Raw genomic sequence first — 20,193 nt, 5'->3', positions numbered from 1 at the left:
TAAAGTGAGAGGCGTGTCACTTTTGTTTACTGTATCTCTGTTTACTTTGGGCCTTCCCGCCCGCCATGTTAGTGTTGTACTGGAAATAAATGGTCATTTTGGCGTCTCAACTGCTCGTTGTCGGGAGCAAAGAAAGGCGGGGCACATAAAGCCTCTTATTTGTGTTCTTTACACAAATACTGAGAACTACACACTTCCAACTAGTGTTGTAACACACAAGAAATTAATGCACCTTTCGGTATCAGCAAATGTCATTTTCCCCAATTTGTTCGGAAATCCCACGCCTCCTCTGGCCATGAACGCCTCTCAGCAGTAGTGTGACCACGAGACAGTATTGCACTTTTGGTCCAGCAGACTAAACTATACTTTTACCACAATCTGTCTATGTATTTATATATATATTTATATTTATATATATGCTGGAAAAAGAGCAGCTCTATGCTCTCGTAGTAGATTCCACGTTTCTCTCGGTGACTGAGACCTTCTTGCGTTGCACAACCACCCTCTGGCTTCCTCGCGGTTTGGGCGTGGCAGTCAGAGCAAAGTCCTTGTTTGACCCCGTGGAGCCGTGCAAAGCTCGGATCTCCGAAGCCTGGCCTCCGGCCTGAACCACGCCCTGCATCAGGCTCGCACCTTGGTCCCCGCCGGAGGACCCGTTCTCCACCACCAACACCTGCGTGGACCTGGAGAGGGTTCCTACCGGCCCCGTCACTCCCCCCATTCCTACCTGCCTGTCTACCAGGACCACACCCGGACCGGTCTGCAGGCCGTCAACCTGCACCAGCCCCCGACTGGTCTGCAGACCACCAACCTGCACCAGCCCCTGACTAGTCTGCAGACCACCAACCTGCACCAGCCCCTGACCACCCTGCAGACCACCAACCTGCACCAGCCCCTGACCACCCTGCAGACCACCAACCCGCATCAGCCCCTGACTGGTCTGCAGACCACCAACCTGCACCAGCCCCTGACCGGTCTGCAGACCACCAACCTGCACCAGCCCCTGACCGGTCTGCAGACCACCAACCTGCATCAGCCCCTGACTAAGTCCCACTTGGCCTACGTGCCCCACTGCCTGCTGGGTCCCCCCTGCCACCAGCACCATCTGGGGCTTGGGCTCGACCACGTACATGGGGGCGGAGGTGTAGTACATGGGGGGCTGCTGGATGAGCAGCGTCTGCACGCCGGAGCCGGCCGAACCCTGAGCTCTCTCCGTGATCCGCTGCTCCTGGACCACGGTGGAGGACGCGGACTCCACGTTGGAGGTGTTGATGGTGTTGACGTTGACGCGGTCCCGGTCCCGGACGGTCTCCGAGTGGGTGTGGATGTGTGTGTGGCTGGAGGGCCAGACGGGGGACACAGGTCTGGGCGGAGAGACAGAAACCGTGGCGTTCACGGACTCGGTCACTAAGGTGGACCCGTGACAGATCTCGGCCAGCGTTTTGAATTTAGGCCCGAGGTCGTCGAGGAAGGAGAGGTCGTTATCATTCTCCAGGAGACTGCAGCAACCGACGGAACCCGTCGGAGACTCCCGACCCTCGTAGTCGTAGACCAGCAGCCCGTCCTTCTGATGGGACTGGACTGCGGCGTGGTTGGATTTCTGCAAACGACAGAATACTTCATGAAAACAAATCCTAAATTCTCTGGTTAACGACCTCGGAGGGTTTCTGTACTCACTCGGGCATAATACTCCTCCAGGTAGCGGTCGGACAGAGCCATCCCATCGAAGGCCCCGCCGCTGTACTGGGAGAAGTGGTTTTCCTGTCCCGTCATCATCCCTGCATCCATGTAGTCCAGCCCCACCTGCCCGCCGGAATGGTGGAACCCGTTGTACCGGTTGTACAGGCTGCCGGTTGTAAAGATGTTTAGGCCGCCGCCTCCCTCTGCTGCCCCCCCTAGTCCTGCCAGATACTCCTTTCTCTCATAGATGTTCTTGGAATTTATGTTGCCACCGTCAACTTCCACAGGGACCTGCAGAAGAGGAATATCCTGTCGGGGAAACCAGAACGTGAGCTCCGGGCAGAGATGCTGCAAGTGTACTGAATGTAGTACTAATTAAAGTACCTTGTCTTCTCCTTGTCCCTCGGTGTGATACGATATGAGCTGTTGTTTGGTGTCGAAGGGCATGACCTTGAAGTCTCCGGGAAGTGCTCCACCTCCACACAGGCAGAAGAGCAGCAGGAGGGGCAGCACTGGAAAACACACACACACACGTATCCTGGTCAGGTCAAATGGAGCCATCACTCGACACACAGGGCTTGAACTCACGGGTGACATAGAATAATAATGGTGTAATTGATGTACTTGGATATAAGATTCCTTTGTTATGTATTTGAAATTTGAAATGAGCTCAGTAATATTATTGTGGCTACCATCAGGTTTTCTGTGTGTTGGTACGATATGATATACTGAAAATTCAATAAAGTTATAAAAAAATAAAATAACGCACGTTGAAACAAAAATGTAAAACAACTCTGCCTGTACCTGTTCATGTTTCCCAGAATGAGGGAATAAATGTATAAAATGCTTCTTTATAAAAGAAACAGATATTTATATAAATGTACACCTCATCTATACAGCATAAAGACAGGAAACACAGGAAGAAGGGAAATTATTTACCCTTATATAACCCTCATCCCTCCAACGCATACACATAGTAATGTCAATAATGTCGTTATCTTTTAATCTGTCTGAACGCGCTGCAACACGTCATGCAGGTGAAAGCTCACAGAGGAGAGTTGAATGCTGGGAAATAACCCGAAACCCGAAACCTGAGAAAGCAAAAGGACTCACGCAGCAGCAGCAGCAGGCCGAGCAGCAGCAGCAGGACGCCCCACCCTCCCAGACCCGTCGACTTGCTGGAGCGCGAGCGGCAGCTCTTGGTGGCGTCGTCGCAGGTGCACACGACCACGTCCACCACCTGGACGTCGTCGCATGACTTCCCCTGCTGGTCTTTGACCTCCACCGCCACTTTGTACGTCCCCGGCCAAATGTTGGCGTGGTCTCGCAGGATGGCCGTGGTTTCTGGAGAAAAAAATAAATAAAGTCAAGCTTCTTTTGTTTATACAGAAATGATTTTAAATACAAATAATTTGGTCCGTTTACTTTCCATCGCAGAGAAAACAAGAGATGATGCTGATCAAATTAACGACGGTTCCATTTGCTTTAAGAGCCATTAATTAAACACTGCCTGGAACTAGAACACAGCAATGCAGTGAAAGATAAAGTTAAGAGCTGTTCCAATTATTTTGGTAATTATTCTGTCAACCCCTCCCTGGCTAAGGGGTTAAACAGAATTTGTACCAATAAAAACAACCCTACAGCACTGAAATGATCCCGATATGCTTGCAAATCTTTAGAAATCGAACACTTTGGAGGTAAAAAAATACCCCCAGACCTGGAAATGATAACAAAATTATTTAAAGAGCACCTTTAAAAACAGAAGTTTACAAAGAGCAAGTATGGCACATAAAAAAAACACAAAAATGCCTCTAATGTGATCTTCGAAGAGCCCGATCTGCCTCGAAAATCTGATGAGTCATAGTTTGTAATCTCACCATTCAGATGCTCCACCGTCCACTTCCCCTCGCTGCTCCCCTCGATCACCCTGAACTCGAACGGAGACGAGTTGGGGAACTCGTCTCCGTCCACGGCTGTGACGTAGATGACTTTGTCCTCCAGGCACATGACCTGCGTGGTCGTGGTCAGCTCCGGACAGTGGTCGTTGAAGTCCTCCACCTGGATGGCGATGGTCCCCGTCGCCGTTTTCGTCGGGCTGTCTGGAAGCCGAGTGGAAAACGGATTAACGTTTAAAAAGCCGCAGCTGAGAATAACGATGATGTCGTTGAACCGGGACTCACCGTTGGTGATGCAGATGATTTCGGCGTAGTACGTCCCGTTGATCAGGTACTTGGACTCTCTGTCGGGGAGTTTCTTCAGCTTGATGTCGGCCGTCTTCTCGTCGATAATCAACCAGTTGTCAACATCTTTGATCTTAGCATATCTAAAAATATGAAACACATACGTAGGGGTGGGTAAAAATATCGATACGGCAATATATCGTGATACTTTGTATCTACCAAAGTATCATGATACGTATCATATCGTGACCAAAGTATCGTGATACGTATCATATCGTGACCAAAGCATCGTGATACGTATCATATCGTGAGGTTCTTGCCAATACTCACCCCTGCACATACGTAAGGAACAAAAAAACAAAAAACAAACAAGACAACTTTTTTCCCGAGGTCGTACCTCACGTTGGTGGCGGTCCGCAGCGTGTCGCTGTCGATGGCGGCGTAGTTGGTGATGATCTTATTGATGGAGACGGTGCTGTGGTCCTCAGAGATGGTCACCACCTTGACGCCCGGCTGGAAGCGCGGGCCTTCCTTCTGGTTGACCACGTTGATTTTGACGGGGTAGCCTTTCGGGACGACGGGCCGGGAGACGCCGCCGCTGCCGAACGAGTATGCCGCCTTGTTGGAGACGCCCACGACCAGGTTGAGCGCCTTCAGCTCCTCGTAGTCCAACGCCTCAAGATTTAAAGGACAAACGGCGTTCACCTTCACATCACCTTCGCTCTTACCTTCGTCATTAAAAAAAAAAGACGTGACTCTTACCTTGCGGATAGTGATGATTCCCTCGTTGGTCACGGAGTCGGTGGTGATGCTGAAGTAGCCCGCCTCGTTGCCCGACATGATCTGGTACACGGCCAGCCAGTTGTCGGTGTGGATCAGATCCATGTCGACGGCTTTGACCCTCATGACCTCCGTGTTGATGGTGTTCTCCTCCACGCTGCCCTCGTACTTCAAACACACACACATCGTCGCGTTAACGTGATCGCAAGACGAACGGAAGCGTCAGTCGGAAAGGTTTGATCACGTCCACACCTACCGACTCTCTCTCCAGGGTCGGGACGTTGTCGTTTATGTCCCCGATTTTGATGGTTACTTCTCCGGTTCCCGTGTTTCCGCCCTCTTGTCCGGCCATGTCGGTGGTTTTTATCATCAAAGTGTACGTATCTTGTGTCTAGAGAAACGGATGTTCATCTGGTTAGCACCATCCAGTCTTTGGGTTTCTAGTAGAACCTGATACGAGGAGGATCCTGTCTTCGAATACTGATGCGGGAAAACTCACCTCCCGGTCCAGGGTGTTCTGCCGGACCTGGACCTCCCCGGTGCGGGAGTTGATGAAGAACATGCCGGCCGTGTTGCTCTCCTCCACAATGCTGTAGAAGATCTCAGAGCGCACCGAGTTCTCTTCATCGGCATCGGTGGCGATCACTTTCATCACCACGGTACCTGCAGATCACCCAAAGGCAATTTAATGACGCATCACGTCACCGAGTAATAAAACTTTTAATTTCATGAATACACTGTTTTCAGACCCAATCCTCTGTTAATTCCTATTTAAATGCATCACTAATCACTTATAATTACATCATGTGTCCAAGTGAAATTCATTCATGCATAACATTTGTTTGGCGCTATAAAAGACAAAACATTTGCAAATGATATTGCAAATGTTTTGTTATTGTAGGCGTCTTAAAGTACCTGCCGAGCTGGATTCGTCGACGGATCCGACTTGCTGCGCTTTGACGACGGGCAAGCAGTCGTTCACGTCCAGAACGGCGATTCTAATGGGGATCTCCTTCTCAGCCGGGGTCCCGTTTGCGTATTTAGCCAAACCTTTTAACTACAAAGAGAGATACCATTTATGGAAGGGGGCGTGGCTGTGAATGCGTTTTAACAAGCGGGACGTTTCAGTGCTCTTACGTTATAGAAGGGGATCTCCTCTCGGTCCAGGATGGAATAGATTTTCACGTAGCCGGTGTTGCGGTCGACAGCAAATATCCCCACGGGGGGCTGGTCGACCCCCGGCCCCGTTAAGGAATAGAATATCTGGGTGAAGTTCATCTTGTCGGAGCGAATCTGAAATATAAAGACAAAAAAAAACTTGATACGGAAATGTAATGTTTATACTCCTATTTCATGACATTTCAGAGGGAGGTTTCACTTTCACGGCATTTATCTAAGAGCTACTTTTCAAGTTAACATTTTACACACAAAACTTATAAAATATGATCCATTGTTACCTATCAAACTGCCAAAAGCATGTACAACAATAAAGTACTGCTCACATACAAATACATTGATAATAGTGAGCCACTTTAAGTACACCTAAAAGTATACGCCTTGAGTAAAAGTATCAGTATCTGATAGTCATCTAATAAAAAAAAAAGACTAGCAGTCGCTGCACGCCTCGCTATTAAAAAAATGAAAGGGTATGCGAATGCGATGCCAAAGCAGATAATCAGACAGACAGGTGAGCGTCTGTTGAAGGTGACGTCATGTGCTGGAGGTGAGCCAGCAGAAAGGTGGAGGTCTGCCAGACCACGACGAGACTGATCTCCCACGTCCGTCAGCTGCTACAACGATACAATGAGCTTATTTGTCGATGGCGTTGGCTAATAATCAAATGGTAATGTCGGTGTCCCTGCATGAAAATAAGTTTATAAAAAGTTAGATAATGAGGATATTCAGCTTCTATAGGTATGCTGAGAAAGAGTCCACACCCTGGCGATGCTCTCCAGGCCGGTGTAGTCGTGGTTCTCGTACAGCTTCCTGGGAGCGATGATCCATTCTCTCTTCTCTCTGTGTAAACTTTGTCCTTCTGCGTCAGTCCCCGAGGGAACCAGCTGCAGGTGAAACACAAGCATTCTCAATGTGTCACAGAGAATAATAGCCTTATTACAAAACCATAGGGGGTATTATTGTTGCTCTTCACCATATGAAGATTTAATTTCACAATATTATCACGATAATCATCCAAATGTGGTTAAACCTCTCAAAGTGGAGCTTAAACATCCGTTATTTACTTAACAAATGTTATTGTGTCACAGATAAGATCATAATAATCTAAAATAAGGTGATTGTGAATCATAACATCCCCCTATATATATATATATATATATATATATATATATATATAGGCTACCACGATAGTGAGCTAGACATCTTCACTCATGATAATATATTTATATTTACGATTTTCCCGATAATCAATATTTATCACGAGGGATTTTTAATCCAGGTGCGATAAAAAAAAAATCCCATATCGTCCCTCCTCAAAAAGAAAAGAAAAAGAAAACTTTTTTTTTTAAATAAAAATGTTATACAACAAGTTTAAAGTGAAATATTCAACAAGAGATTCTCTGCTGGAGAGGAAATAAAGAAACAGCTTCTCCGTGACGACACTTCGTAACTTTCTGCGCTCTTTTGTTTTACTTGAGAAAAAAAAATAAAAAGTCGTCATAAACGTCCGACTCGAGGCGCTGCGCTGCGGAAGAATCCGAGCCACACCTGCGAACAATGGAGGTCACTTACCGCCAGGAAGGAGGCCAGCAGCAGCGGCAGCAGCAGCGGCAGAAGGCGGCTGTTCAGCGGGGCGGCCATCGGCTCGGGAACGCTCTTTCGATCCTCCTCTGGAAGCGAAATCTACTCGACTCTCTCTCTCTCTGAGTGTGTGTCTCCCCCTCCGTGTGTGTGTGTGAGTGTGTGTGTGTGGTTCGGGCAGACTTTGACCCCTCGGAGGGTGAAGGGAGAACGCTTTACGGCGATAGGCGGTTCCTTTCTCCGCCTGATTGCTCCAGAGTCGCCGCTGATAAGAGAAAGGAGGCGCTTCTCTCTCCGTGTGTGTGTGTGTGTGTGTGTGTGTGTGTTTGTGTGTGTGTGTGTGTATGTGTGTGTGTGCATAGTTGTGTGTGTTCTATTGTGTTTGATAGAAGAAAAAAGGGAAGAGGAAATCAGTCCAGAAGTTTCTTTGTGTCTGTGTGTATAAAAACAAAGCTTCCAAAGTTTCTTGTCTGTGAATAATTCTGCTTTTTATTTAGGATTTTTGTTATTGTTGTTGCTGAAGAACACAAAGACACTTTTAAACACTTAAAACTCACATTTTATTGAAATAATCAAATCACAAATGTGCCTCAGAGCTTTACATCCCTGTCAGGACGGACGGGAGTGCGGTACAGGTTAAAAAAAGGTAATAATCATGATAATAAAGTAGAAACAGTAGCAAAGTAAATGTAGAGATTTGACACTCACATGGAGATGAGCTTGTTTTTTGTTACTAAAGTTAAGTTTCTACCATTTAACGGTTCTAATGCTTTAATACATTTACATTTAGGGCATTTAGCATATAAAGCATATATTAAGCATTATAACGACAACGTGTGTTACATTTAAACCGTTCTGAACACATTTCATTAACAAATTCATAGAAAACAAGTTGCAAAACTTTAAAACTTTCAATGTGACGTCAATGTCAAACAATGAGGAAAATAGCAGCGATCCACTCATTTAAATGAGCTTCTGTTTGCACATTTAAACAAATACAAAACATAAAAAATGATGTAAAATTAATACAATTATTCACTGAATGTATTCTCCTTTGAATAAAAACAGGTTTAAAAAAAATGTTTTTTACAGCACCGGAGTTATTTTGGACCAACTTTCCCACTCGTCTGTAGAACTTCACCTGTGAATGTGAAATTCCCAGAGTGAAACGTTCAGCTGCACACTGGACCGTGTGTGTGTGTGTGTGTGTGTGTGTGTGTGTGTGTGTGTGTGTGTTTGTGTGGAGGGGTGTTTGTTTGTATAACAAAGAGACACAAAGGGGGGAGAAAAAAAAACTGTTTGCGTTGCTAGGATACATGAAAGTTTTACTCCTCATGGTCAAAGGTGTGTGTGTGTGTGTGTGTGTGTGTGTGTGTGAGGGAATACAGTATCGGTTTCTCCTCCTGATATGACCATCGGTTCCTCTAAATTAATTAAGATGCATTTGTTTTACTGGAATTCTCTGAGCCATCGTTATTCACTCTCAGTGATCTTTTACTCAGGTGGACGGGCCGCGCCTCATTTCTTAATCACGGTGAGACAAAGAATTTGCGGACGATCCCTTTAATCCGATGTTTTGGTTCGTTTCCCAATCTGCAGCAGGTTGTTACCACTGTTAGAGGAGCGGCGACGACAGCAGAAGTCTATGAGGGAGGGATGTGACGTATTTAAAGCAGTAAAGCAGCACACCGGAGGAAGCTGAATTAACACAGTGTTGCAGATTAGTTGAAACTCTTTGAAGGAGGTGTTGATTCAACTTAATGCTCAAAATGTGTGTGTATATGTATATATTAGTAGTGTAACGATTCATGCGATGCATCGATTGTTAGTAAATCGATCTAAAATAAAATAAATAAATAGAATGAATCGTTTTGACTTCACCAATAATCCATATAAATGCGTTTAATCGTATGAATCGTGATTCTTACTTATGATTAATGTTTTAATACGTTTAAGACACTCTCTCCCCTGCCAGCATGTAGTCTATTGAAAAATGTTAAAAATAACTGATGTTTAATTCCATTTTTGTATTCAGCATAAAATATTATGCAGGACTATTTTTTTATAGAATAAATATGTTAAATAAGTAATTCTGTGCTTTATTTTTTTCACCTTTCAGAAGAACACAGATAGTCTCACTCGCATTATTGCATGTTTATTTCATGGAGATAGACTTTTGGTTACAAGTTACTGAATCGAATCGTTCCAAAAAATAAATAAATAAATAAATAAAAAAACTGTCCTTGAATCGAATCGCCAACTACTGAATCGTTAATCGAATCGCTGGGAAGCCAAAGAACCCGAATTGGTGTCGCTTCTGTGACGTTAATTGAAACGAGTGTTGCTGATCCTCTTTAGAGAATAACTTTGTTTGCACCGTCCCCACGTGTCGTTCTCTCTGTTTACCTTTTTATTTAAGTCCTCCGGGATTCCCCTGGGAACCCCGTGTTTAACGTCACAACGCTAAAGGACCACTTGAACCAGACTTTACAGTCCCTGACTGTTGACACTAAAAAAGGAATAAAAGCTTCGGGTCACAAGAGCTGATCTGAGACACGAATAGAATAGAATAGAACAATATACTTTAATGTTGTCCTGGACTCATCAAAGTGTTGTCAGTAGTAGACATCCATCGACAAGGACACCACATAGAAACATGATACACAATAATGAAGTTAGTTGAGGAATGGAGGAGGTGGATCTATTTTTTCTCCTGTTCAGACAATTCATATTTATTTATGTTGATTATGAGAAATATATTTACTTTTCATTAAACTTTTTACTTTTTCTGTTCCCGCAATAAAAAGATACAGAGAAATTGGAAAATGATATATATATAAAAAAAATAATAATAATTATATATATATATATATATATATATTTATAAATTTCTCAGTAGGTATAAATATCTCAGTAGCTTTTAAACACACACCTTTTGATGCAACTTGGACACGTCATTCGTGACGCGTTTCAGGTCGTTTAACGCCATCGCCCAGGCGACCCGACCGGTGGAGGAGGGGGGGCATCAGGCCCAAGCGACCTAGCCGGGTGGGGGAGGGGCATCAGGCCCACTGCGATCATCCTGCTGGACCCACAGCCATGTCAACACCTTCTCTGCTGCATGAGTGATTTTAGTGACGGATCTCCTTCTGTACATTCAATAGCAGAAAAAAAAAAAAAGGATCACAATGGAGTCGAGTCAACACCTGCCCAAATCTGTTGCAACACAACACACAACCTGCACTAAGGCAGTGTTTATCTCAGGGCTGGATCTGTGTTCCAGATAGGTGTGTCCGCCGGAATCAAACCGGTCTCCGTGTGATTACACACATGCTATAATGTGACACAAGCACACATTGTAACTGAGACACTCGTAATGAGACAGCCATTCGTCACATCTGCTGTCGTCTAGAGCGACTCATCTCACCCGAACACCCACCATGACCCTGCCTGTCGCTGGCACTCGCCCCAACAAGGGAGTGGAGAGATAGAGAGAAGGGTGGAGTAGTTGCATAAGGTGCAAAAAACTTGTTTTCCTCGGGTGCATGCCAACTTTTAAATTTGCTTCTGGAGAGCATCACGTATTAGTCTTCAGGCATCTATGGCGAGCTGGCAGCTGCACACACACCGTTGGGAAGATAGAAACTATGCCAAAGTGCACACACACACACACACACACACACCCTTGCTGCGTTCATCCAGGTCTCGACGAATTGAACATTGTGCTGACGTGACACTTTTTGGCTTCTGGACGTCACTTCTAACTCAAAGTATGATTCATGTTAAAACTCCATGATTGTTCTGTTGTTTTTCTGCAGAAGCACAAACACAGCATGACTGATCGTAGTGTGTGTGTGTGTGTGTGTGTGGGGGGGGGGGCAGACTCTAAGCCACCAACAATAATAAAGCAGAAGTTTATCTGATTAAACATTATTCTGTAAACACACACCGAAGCCAGAGAGAAACTACAATTCACTTTCATTTGTTGTTGGGAGTGGCGGGGGATTTCGCTGAGTCTGTCTTGTATTTACAGTGAAGACTCTCAAGCATTTCATTACGTCCACGCCCATGACTCACAGCGCTGCAGTCTTCCTGCCATTTTTCTCACCTTTCCTGTTGCAGCTGCACGTAGTCCCACTTCCCTACATGCACTTTTCAGGCAGCATCCCCCCCCTCCTCTCGTTAACAGCAGACCCAACCAGAACACAGACCCAGTGTTGCTGCCTCTGACCACTCAACCTTATCAGCGTGTTTGTGGAGATAGCGAGCGCTCTCCCTCCCCACGCCAGGCTTCTTTCGCTCAGCAAACATTCCTGCGGTGTTGAGAGAGGAGCTCCTCTCACCAGAATGCTTCGCTGGGAGCTGCAGGGGAGGAAGAGGCCATGCTGGGGTCAGTCTCCGCGTAGACCTGGGAGAGGCTTCTCAGACCAGAAAAACAAGCAGATAAACAAACAAGTGATTACACTAGCAGGGAGGGGCGCTTACTGCAGCGTACAGTAAAAACACCTGCACAGCATTAATAAACTGTTATAGCATATTTTACAACAATAATAACATTTGAATAATAACTTTTGAGTGCTTTGCATTAATCTTAAATATACAGTATTAGCTCAACTTGGCACATGAAAGCACTATTTCCCCCTGCTGGCAGAAAAATAGATTTCCTTTTTTTTTTTTTTTTTTAATGAGCAGATCCAGGAGCTGCCTGCCTGCGGATCTTAGCGGGGAGGTTCGTCTGGGTGTGGCGGCTGAGGTGTGGCCGTCTGTTGACTCACCGCCAGCAGCGACGGACAGCAGCGGGAGTCAAGTCTGCGCGTCCACACACCAGCACCAGCGCACATTCGTCTTCTTCGAATCTGTCATCTTCTTCCCGATCTCTGTCGGGAGGTCCTCGGCTTCCTGCTACACACAAAAAGTTGTCCAAAACAATGGCGAAGGTTTTCATTTTCAACATATTCTTGCTGTCGGTAAGTTCTTCCTTTTGTTTGATCTCGGAGGTTTTTATTCGATACAAAAGTAGCGTATCACGCGTCGCGCTTGAATGAACAATGTAACCGTTTTCTATTAAAGTGGCAACTTTTTAATGGAGGTTCGGTAAAGCTTTATTTTTAAACTCGCTTTAACACCGACTCTGACCTCCAGGTCCTGTCCCGTGTGGAGTCGTGTCTTCTCCCCGGGTCTCGCTACGTGGTTGTGCCGCAAACGGTCGAGCCCGGATTCCATATCACCACAGGTAGACCAGCGGACTACTTCTTCTTCATTGATTCTTTACCGGATAGTTTCAGCCTTTTTTTCTCACCTTTAACTCTCTCTGTTTGCAGTCCAACTTACCGACTGCGACGCCAAATCAATGCGCCTGAGCGACCCTGACTTCACGTTAACGAACCGCGGAGTTATCGAAGCGTCGACGGTGGTGTCGGTGGCGGCGGCGGGGCGGACATTTTCCGTCAGGTCTCTGGGCCACAGCGGACCTGGGAGTGAGATGGTCGTCCACCTTGTCCGCAGCTTCACCGGAACGAAGGCAAAGGTAAGATAATACCTGGTTTATAGCGGGTTAATACGTGTAAAAGTGGGCTTTTTACCCCCTCCCCTCCCCCCTATGTAACCTTCCGCACCTGTTTGCATGGTTCAGTCACCTGCAGGATTGCTGAAGCGCTTCAAGAGGCGCTGGAGCCCCCCACCCTTCAACATATTGGAGAATGACGCGGGACCCTATCCCAAAGAGATTGAAAAGGTAAGCTGACCTCCATGTTGGAAAACCACCTGTAGTGAATGTCAGGTTTAAACATGACCGTTGCACCCAGACACACCTATTAATTACTCTTTTCTTGTTATTTTAAATATACCTGCCGCTGGCAGATTGTCTGTTGAAATGTGTATGAATGCGTTGTCTTTTTTTCCAGCTCGAGTCAGACTCGCAGGCCAATCACAAAGTGTACTACACCATCAGTGGTCCGGGTGTCAACATGCGGCCAGTGGGCCTCTTTAGTCTGGACCGGGCCAGCGGGATGTTGATCCTGCACAGGGCGGTGGACCGCGAGGAGTTCCCGAGGTTCATAGTGAGTGTGAAACGATGGTTACTCTGACAATCACATGGCGCGCACACACACACACACACACACACACACACACACACACACACACACACACACACACACACACACACACACACACACAGCAGAGGCCACTGTAAGTCAATCACACACTGATGCACAGTCTTCAGGAACAATTTGGGGTTTGGTATCTTCCCCTAAAGGACACTTTGGTGATACAGACCAGCTGATAAGAGGACGACCCGCTCTACCACTGAGCCCCCCCCCCCCCCCTTACCTTCAAAAAGAATCAATCATAAAATGTCATAACAGTAAATATAGCCGTCAGAAAATTCTTGAATCCCAAGGTCACAACCGAGAGACGTTGGAAGAGGCTATAGCAATTTAAATTATTAATTGAAAAACAGTTGAATTTCTAGAGTGACCCTTGACCCTCGAAGTGGAATAATTCATACCTGACACTGCGGTACATGGGTTGAAAGGCACTTTAAATGACATTAAACATCGATTCTAAAATTCTCCCTCCTCCGTCACAGTTGACAACCAGAGTTTTCGACGTGAACACCAATCAGGAGACGGACTTGCCTCTGGACATCCAAGTAATCGTGGACGACGTGAACGACAACGCTCCGACGTTCACAGACAACCTACAGTTCACTGTGCCGGAGCAGAGCATCCCAGGTGAGGACGGTGAAACGGTCAGCAGTGAAACGGTCAGCAGTGATCCGGCGGGGGCTAACATCCGGTCTGTGTGACGAAAAAACTCACGATTCCGTTTTTTTTTCTCACAACAGGCACAGTGGTGGGGAAGGTGAACGCTACAGACAGAGACCAACCAGGAAGCCGCCACGTCAAGATCAGCTATACTCTCTTGACAGGGTTGGACCTGTTTGCCATCAACTCAGTGACAGGTGTCATCACCACGGTAACCAACAGCCTGGACAGAGAGGTGAGCGCCAGTGTATTCATCATCGATTGTGAAATACCAAAATCAGAATGCTTCATCTTGCTTCCTCCTTATTTTGTATTTTTCATAGTCGTATTGCTTTGTCCCCCTTTTTTTTTTAGGTCAAAGACAAGCATTTGGTGACGGTAAAAATCACAGATATGGAGGGTGCAGTAAATGGCTTGTCCAACACCGGAACGGCAACCATCACCGTGGGCGATATCAACGACAACCCGCCCACTTTCACAGCAAAGTCTGTAAGTGAGACGTCACAAAACATTTAAGAGAATACAATTAGACCTCATTTAAAGATTGGTCGTAACACGCTTGCGGTTTTTCTTCTAGTATGCAGTCAACGTGAAAGAAAACGAAAGCGGAAAACTCATCCTTCGTATTCCCGTCGAAGATAAGGATTTAAAAAACACAAAGAATTGGATTTCCAAGTTCGTCATCACTCAAGGGAACCAAGATGGGAATTTCAGAATCGACACTGACCCCAAAACTAACGAGGGGCTTCTGTATGTGGCAAAGGTGAGCGAGATTTCCTATTATTATCATTAATAATAATAAATAAAGGCCTATAACAGCAGTGAATAGATGTGTATTTACAATACGCCCCCCCTCTCTCGTTCTCCAGCCTTTAAATTACGAGCTGACGAAGAAATTAAAGCTTATGATCAGTGCCCGTAATGAAGCCAACCTGATCGGCACCAGCGCCCCGTGGGCGTCCATCCCCGTGGACATCACCGTCCTCGACGAAGACGAGGGTCCGGAGTTCAGTGCCCCGACCGTCACCTACACCGTCAAAGAGAACATCCCCAACGGCACGCTGATCGGAGCCTACACCGCTCTGGACCCCGAGACCAAGAGCAGCAACGGCATCAAGTAAGCCCTCTGACCTCATATTACAAACTATGGCTCATTGCAGCAACTCAAGTTGCTTCTCTGTAACACCGGAGGGCAGACTTTCACTGCCAAACTGAAAGGATGTTGCATTGCTCACTCAGAAGCAACTGTTTTCCCCCCATCCTCTCTCTCTCAGGTATTACAAGGTGGTGGAGCCGGCCTCCTGGATCAACGTGGACAGAAATAACGGCGAGCTCCGGGTGGCGAACACAATCGACAGAGAGTCACATTTTGTCCGGAATGGAATTTACAACTTCACCGTGAAGGCTGTTGACGCCAGTAAGTTGCTTTTAGTTGCCGTGGACTTATGACACAACAAAAACACACTTACATAGAGTGCTGCAGGGATGATGGAAGTAGTCTTTTCTGCAGGTTCACTTGTTCCCTCGACGAAATAAAGTTCTTGATATCTACACGTTTAGTTCAGCAAGACGATCATCATGAATGAACACCACTTTTAGGATTTTTCAAGGCAGTTGCCAGAAGTAGAAAACAAGAAAACCACAGTGACACCACAGTGAAAGGATAAGGATGTTTTGTGGTGTCATTTAGTCGCATGTTGGCACCTGTCTTTTTTTAAATCTACTGACGTGTTGATTGTTTGAACCACAAACCTTTTCCGTTTCCGGATGAATTCCTGTAATAAGTCGGGTACATCTCCCGTAATTCTGCTGAACCGTTGAACCAACCGACTGATAAAGAAACAACACCTCGCTGCTGACTAATTCTTGACTCACGTCTACAACCTGTTTTTTAAACGCACTCCGTTGCCTTTTCGGCAGTATTAGGAATGCCGGCTCCACCCATGTGTCGGAACAAACACACACCTGTTTAGTCATTTACAATGACTCATTGTGTGAATCGTTTCTTTAAAAATTTGAAATTTCCACGACGATTCTCACGGAAATACTGATGTGATACTCGTGTGTTTTTTAGGCTCCAAGACGGGAACGGGCACGGTGATCCTGGTGGTGGAAGATGAGAACGACAACGTGCCGACGCTCCCCGACGGCGAGATGGTGATGTGTGAGAAGGAAGGGCAGCTCGGCTCGCTGCTGGTCGTAGCCGAGGACAACGACGACTCGCCCTTTTCTGCCCCCTTCAGCTTCCGATTGCCCGCCGATCACGACGGCAAGTGGTCTGTGACGAAATTTAACGGTAGGTGGACATACATTATATTATTGGATCATTATCATGAATGCAGGTAGTTTAATTATAGCTGATATAAATTAACCTACTGCAGTAAAATCTACAATACCTGCCTTTCAAATATAGTAAAGTATTACTTATTAAATACATAAAGTACAGTACTTCTGTAAATGTTACTTTCCAGCACTGGAAATATATCAAAAGGAGTTTTAACAAATTACAATATTAGCCAGTATATATTTTTTAAACATGAAGCGATTTACAGTTGAACAAAATAAACTTGCGCTCCCTGGTGGACAAACCATGAAATGCTGACACTTTTCTCTTGAACAACAACTTCTAAGCTAATATTAGACATATTCTACTGGCCACTGTATTACTCATGCTCTAGTATTGAGGGTGAATATTTTGGGGGTAAAGTATGTCTTGTTCAGTCTGTCCTGGAGATGAACTTCCAAGTGTGAAGTGCACAGTTTCTTGGAGCAGCATTTTTTTTTAAACACTACTTCCTCCTCAGACACGACAGCCACGCTGCAGCAGATGAAAGACCTCCCGACCGGGATCTACCACGTCCCCGTGGAGGTCGCGGATCTGCAGGGCCAGGGTAAAACACAGATGGCCACAGTGAGGATCTGCCGCTGCAGTGCTGGAGAATGCTTGGCCAACCAAAGCTCTGTGACATTCGGGCCACTGGGGTGGCTGGCTTTACTGCTGCCTCTGTTGCTTCTCCTCCTCCTCGGTGAGTCCCCCCCACCCACCACCACCCCACTCTTCCCACCCGACATTGTGAGACTACACAGTCTAGATAATGAAACAGGAATGTTATGCTCAGGCATGTGTGAAAGCAAAAGAAGAAGAGTGATGAATAATTAGAGGTGCCGTCACTGAATTATGCATTTCTTATTGCACACAGCGCATTGATATGTGGTCACACGTGGAGCACTGTTTGGTATAATATAATAATGATTTCTAACGTGCTTGTTTTTTGTTATTGCAGCCTTACTGCTCGCATTCTTCTGTGTGACAAAGGCACAGAAACAAGAGATCGAGGACGGCGGAGGAATCCTGCTCAAATCAAACACAGAGTCGCCTGGGGATGAAGTGGTGAGGAGATAATAATCAAAAGCATTTCCTCGGCTCATTCCGTACGTCTTTTATCGAAACGTTGTCTTCTCTTTTGCTTTGTTTATGCATTTGTTTTTCCTGTACAGGATTCCAGTCTCATCAAGGTCCCCCTCCCCGATCCGGTCGTGATGGGCTCCGTTAAGGGCGTGAACGCCGGGTGGGTTGGAAGCAACGGCTCCGGCACTTTGGGGGTTAAAGGCGCACACGAGAACGGGATGTCTGAAATAAGCGCAGCGGATGTGCACAAGTTCTACTCTGGCCAGTACAACCAGTTTGGTAATCAGCAGCACTTTGGAGGCACTCTCTTGGGCAGCGGGGCCAGCTTCGACAACAGGGCCAGCTTCGACAACAGATACCTCACCCAGGACTCGTCTTACCTTCACAACTGGCAAACAAACGGCCGCTACCTAGTCCAGGTAATGTTGTTTAATTGTTAGAAAAATTATATATATATATATATATATTAGGGGTGAGTATTGGCAAGAACCTCACAATATGATACGTATCACGATATGAATAAAGATGAAAACACAAGTACCTGTATATGTACATCAGATGATATTGATCAGAGGACAAATTGAGTCAAAACTATTTCATTCAAAACAGCCTCTCCATTTTATTATTCCCATGAAATTCACTGGAATAAACATTGAAAATAAAATGAAAAAGGATAAAGTACTGCATTCACAACACGTCTAAACATGAATCTTTATTTTATTAAATTTTTTTAAAATCGATCTTTGGAGTTGAAAAATCGATATTGTATTGGGTGGCAAAGTATCGCGATATATTGCAGCATCGATATTTTTACCCACCCCTAATATATATATATTTTTGCGATTCACAAGTATCCCAATAATCACCAAAATGTGCTTAAAATGGCACTAAAACATGAGCTTAAATAAGGTAATCATAAATCATAAAATTCCCCTGCAGAAATAAATCAATAATAACAAGAATGTTACCAGATATTCACGATTATCCCAATAAAATTCACCACAATCAACTTATTGCCAATGTTTTTGTTGCGATCCACAATAATATCCTCTATCATCCCCTATATATATATATATATATATATATATATATATATATATATATATATATATATATATATATATATATGTGTTATTATATACACACATCTCAGAAGAAAACACAAGTGTCCAAGAGTGGAAGGCAGAATTAAATCTCTGAGGTTTAATAAGTTCTTTGTTATCTGTAAGAGCTTAGGTACTCTCCGGTGTAATATAATCTTGTTCTCTAAGCCGTGATGGTATCCTCCGTAAACTTTATTATTTTTCAACTTCTCGGTGAGAGATATTATTTCTGTGTGTAATATCTGACTGCCTGTCATATCCTGAGCAGCCCGGCGTTATCACACGGTGTCGTATCTCTGCCCTCCCATCGCTCAGGGCTCAGTCCATGCCGAGCGATAACGTGCCCTCTCTCCCCTCCGCCTTGTCTTGCAGAAGCTGACCTACTTTGGAACGGAGGAGGACGGGCGCTACGCCGACGACCTCACCCACACCTACGGGTTCGAGGGCGTGGGCTCGCCGGCCGGCTCCGTGGGATGCTGCAGTGACTTTGGCGACAACGACAACCTGGACTTCCTGAACTCGCTCGGGCCCAAGTTCAAAACGCTCGGAGAAGTCTGCAGAAAGACATGAACGCACGACACACTGGAGAATTAACAGTGTTTTAGGTTTTTCACGGTGCAGGATGCGGCGAGGCCTTGGATCTGAGCGGTTTGTCGTGCCCCTGAACATGAATGAGAAAAAGAACAAGCAGGCCGACATCAGCTATCTCTTTTTGTTGTTTTTTTTTCTTTGCTGCTTTTTGGCAAAAGTCTTTGCACTGAAAACTATGCAGATGCAGTCATTTGTACATACTTTGTGTCGTGTGTTGTGTCTTTAGAGTCTATCCATCCATCGGCTACACCCGAAGGTGGGGGCGGGGGCAGGGAGGGAGGGCTATAAGGGGATACATGCAGTGAGGGGCTGCGCGGGGTTTTCCATCTACTGTATGAGTTAAAACGCTGGGTATCTTGGTTATTGCTAATCATCTGTGTTCACAGTAAGTGATACGATCGTGCATTCGTGTGGCTGAGTTGAAAACTTTAACTTTTATAGTTTTGATATATTTTTTAAAGAAAAAAATAAAAACAAATATATGCGTGAATGAAATTGAACTAAATAAAACTGCCTTCCTCTTAACGTTTTCAGTGACACGCTTGGACTGATGTCTCGTTTTTAAAACTAAACCACTGATTTCTACTTTAAACAGTAATTACACTTTCCCTGAGATTTCGGGCGTAGCCTCGGCATCCGTGTCTCACCGAGGTCGTTGCAACACGTTGACAGCGATCCTGTGAAAGTCGGCACGAGGCCGTGAATATGACGAGCGAGGTGATACTGAAGCTGCCTGCGGCTCTTTGAATACAAACACTCAACGCCAACGGAAAGAAAAATGTCCCTGAACCTGCTGGTTAACGCATATCCAGCTGAAGTTTACATGAAAGAATGTTTCTCTTGGTGAACTGGTGTAGTTTTTAAAAGAGATTCACAACAATAAAACTCTTATTAAACGGCTCGAGAAGTACTTTGAAAGTTAATCT

General features: G+C 45.5%; 3 protein-coding genes and 1 long non-coding RNA gene across 6 annotated transcripts in view; 1 reads left to right on the top strand and 3 right to left on the bottom strand.

Annotated features, from left to right (window-relative positions):
* LOC311011817 (desmoglein-2-like protein) overlaps positions 1–7,658 on the bottom strand; it is an 8,547-nt gene extending 889 nt beyond the window's left edge. Inside the window, exons 1-15 of one of the 2 annotated variants that reach the window (XM_084006958.1) lie at positions 7,389–7,657; positions 6,578–6,700; positions 5,778–5,933; positions 5,556–5,697; positions 5,140–5,303; positions 4,897–5,031; positions 4,623–4,808; positions 4,258–4,535; positions 3,861–4,003; positions 3,558–3,779; positions 2,794–3,024; positions 2,065–2,192; positions 1,678–1,989; positions 1,055–1,600; positions 1–904 (exon numbers count right to left, since the gene is read on the bottom strand). The exon at positions 1–904 is cut by the window's left edge and continues 889 nt beyond it. In XM_084006958.1, the coding sequence (XP_083863084.1) occupies positions 437–904; positions 1,055–1,600; positions 1,678–1,989; positions 2,065–2,192; positions 2,794–3,024; positions 3,558–3,779; positions 3,861–4,003; positions 4,258–4,535; positions 4,623–4,808; positions 4,897–5,031; positions 5,140–5,303; positions 5,556–5,697; positions 5,778–5,933; positions 6,578–6,700; positions 7,389–7,457 (3,303 nt within the window). In that variant the 5' untranslated portion in view covers positions 7,458–7,657 and the 3' untranslated portion in view covers positions 1–436. Of the gene's footprint in view, positions 1,601–1,677; positions 1,990–2,064; positions 2,193–2,793; positions 3,025–3,557; positions 3,780–3,860; positions 4,004–4,257; positions 4,536–4,622; positions 4,809–4,896; positions 5,032–5,139; positions 5,304–5,555; positions 5,698–5,777; positions 5,934–6,577; positions 6,701–7,388 lie in introns of both variants that reach the window. The other variant, XM_084006957.1, reaches the window with a different exon arrangement.
* Positions 1–20,193, bottom strand: part of LOC311011815 (desmoplakin-A-like) — a 190,217-nt gene that overhangs the window by 67,160 nt on the left and 102,864 nt on the right. The window lies entirely within an intron of this gene.
* LOC311012947 lies at positions 8,477–12,281 on the bottom strand. Of its 2 annotated transcripts, XR_014597089.1 has the most exons (4): positions 12,173–12,281; positions 11,637–11,815; positions 10,330–10,546; positions 8,477–8,538 (listed from the first exon to the last, which is right to left on the bottom strand). It is a non-coding gene; the product is annotated as an uncharacterized lncRNA (long non-coding RNA). The 2 variants fall into 2 exon arrangements; XR_014597088.1 differs by having other exon boundaries at positions 10,330–11,815.
* Positions 12,193–19,806, top strand: dsc2l (desmocollin 2 like). The gene is made up of 16 exons (XM_084008783.1): positions 12,193–12,364; positions 12,540–12,630; positions 12,719–12,924; positions 13,030–13,131; positions 13,301–13,456; positions 13,987–14,131; positions 14,245–14,399; positions 14,519–14,653; positions 14,742–14,927; positions 15,034–15,281; positions 15,439–15,581; positions 16,239–16,460; positions 16,969–17,190; positions 17,449–17,555; positions 17,663–17,992; positions 19,049–19,806. Exons 1-16 carry the CDS (start codon positions 12,326–12,328, stop codon positions 19,244–19,246), a joined length of 2,685 nt encoding a protein of 894 aa, XP_083864909.1. The 5' UTR covers positions 12,193–12,325; the 3' UTR covers positions 19,247–19,806.

Source organism: Eutrigla gurnardus (genome assembly GCF_963514095.1).
Source record: "Eutrigla gurnardus genome assembly, chromosome: 4".
In the NCBI taxonomy this organism is placed as follows: Eukaryota; Metazoa; Chordata; class Actinopteri; order Perciformes; family Triglidae; genus Eutrigla; species Eutrigla gurnardus.
This window is presented reverse-complemented; position numbering and strand designations above follow the sequence as displayed.

Excerpts from the sequence above, each read along its gene's own strand:
- dsc2l (XM_084008783.1), top strand. The coding sequence starts at position 12,326 with ATGGCGAAGGTTTTCATTTTCAACATATTCTTGCTGTCG. Across the intron at positions 13,457-13,986 it reads AGGAGTTCCCGAGGTTCATA|TTGACAACCAGAGTTTTCGA; the intron begins GTGAGTGTGAAA and ends CCTCCGTCACAG. Across the intron at positions 17,191-17,448 it reads GTTGCTTCTCCTCCTCCTCG|CCTTACTGCTCGCATTCTTC; the intron begins GTGAGTCCCCCC and ends TTGTTATTGCAG.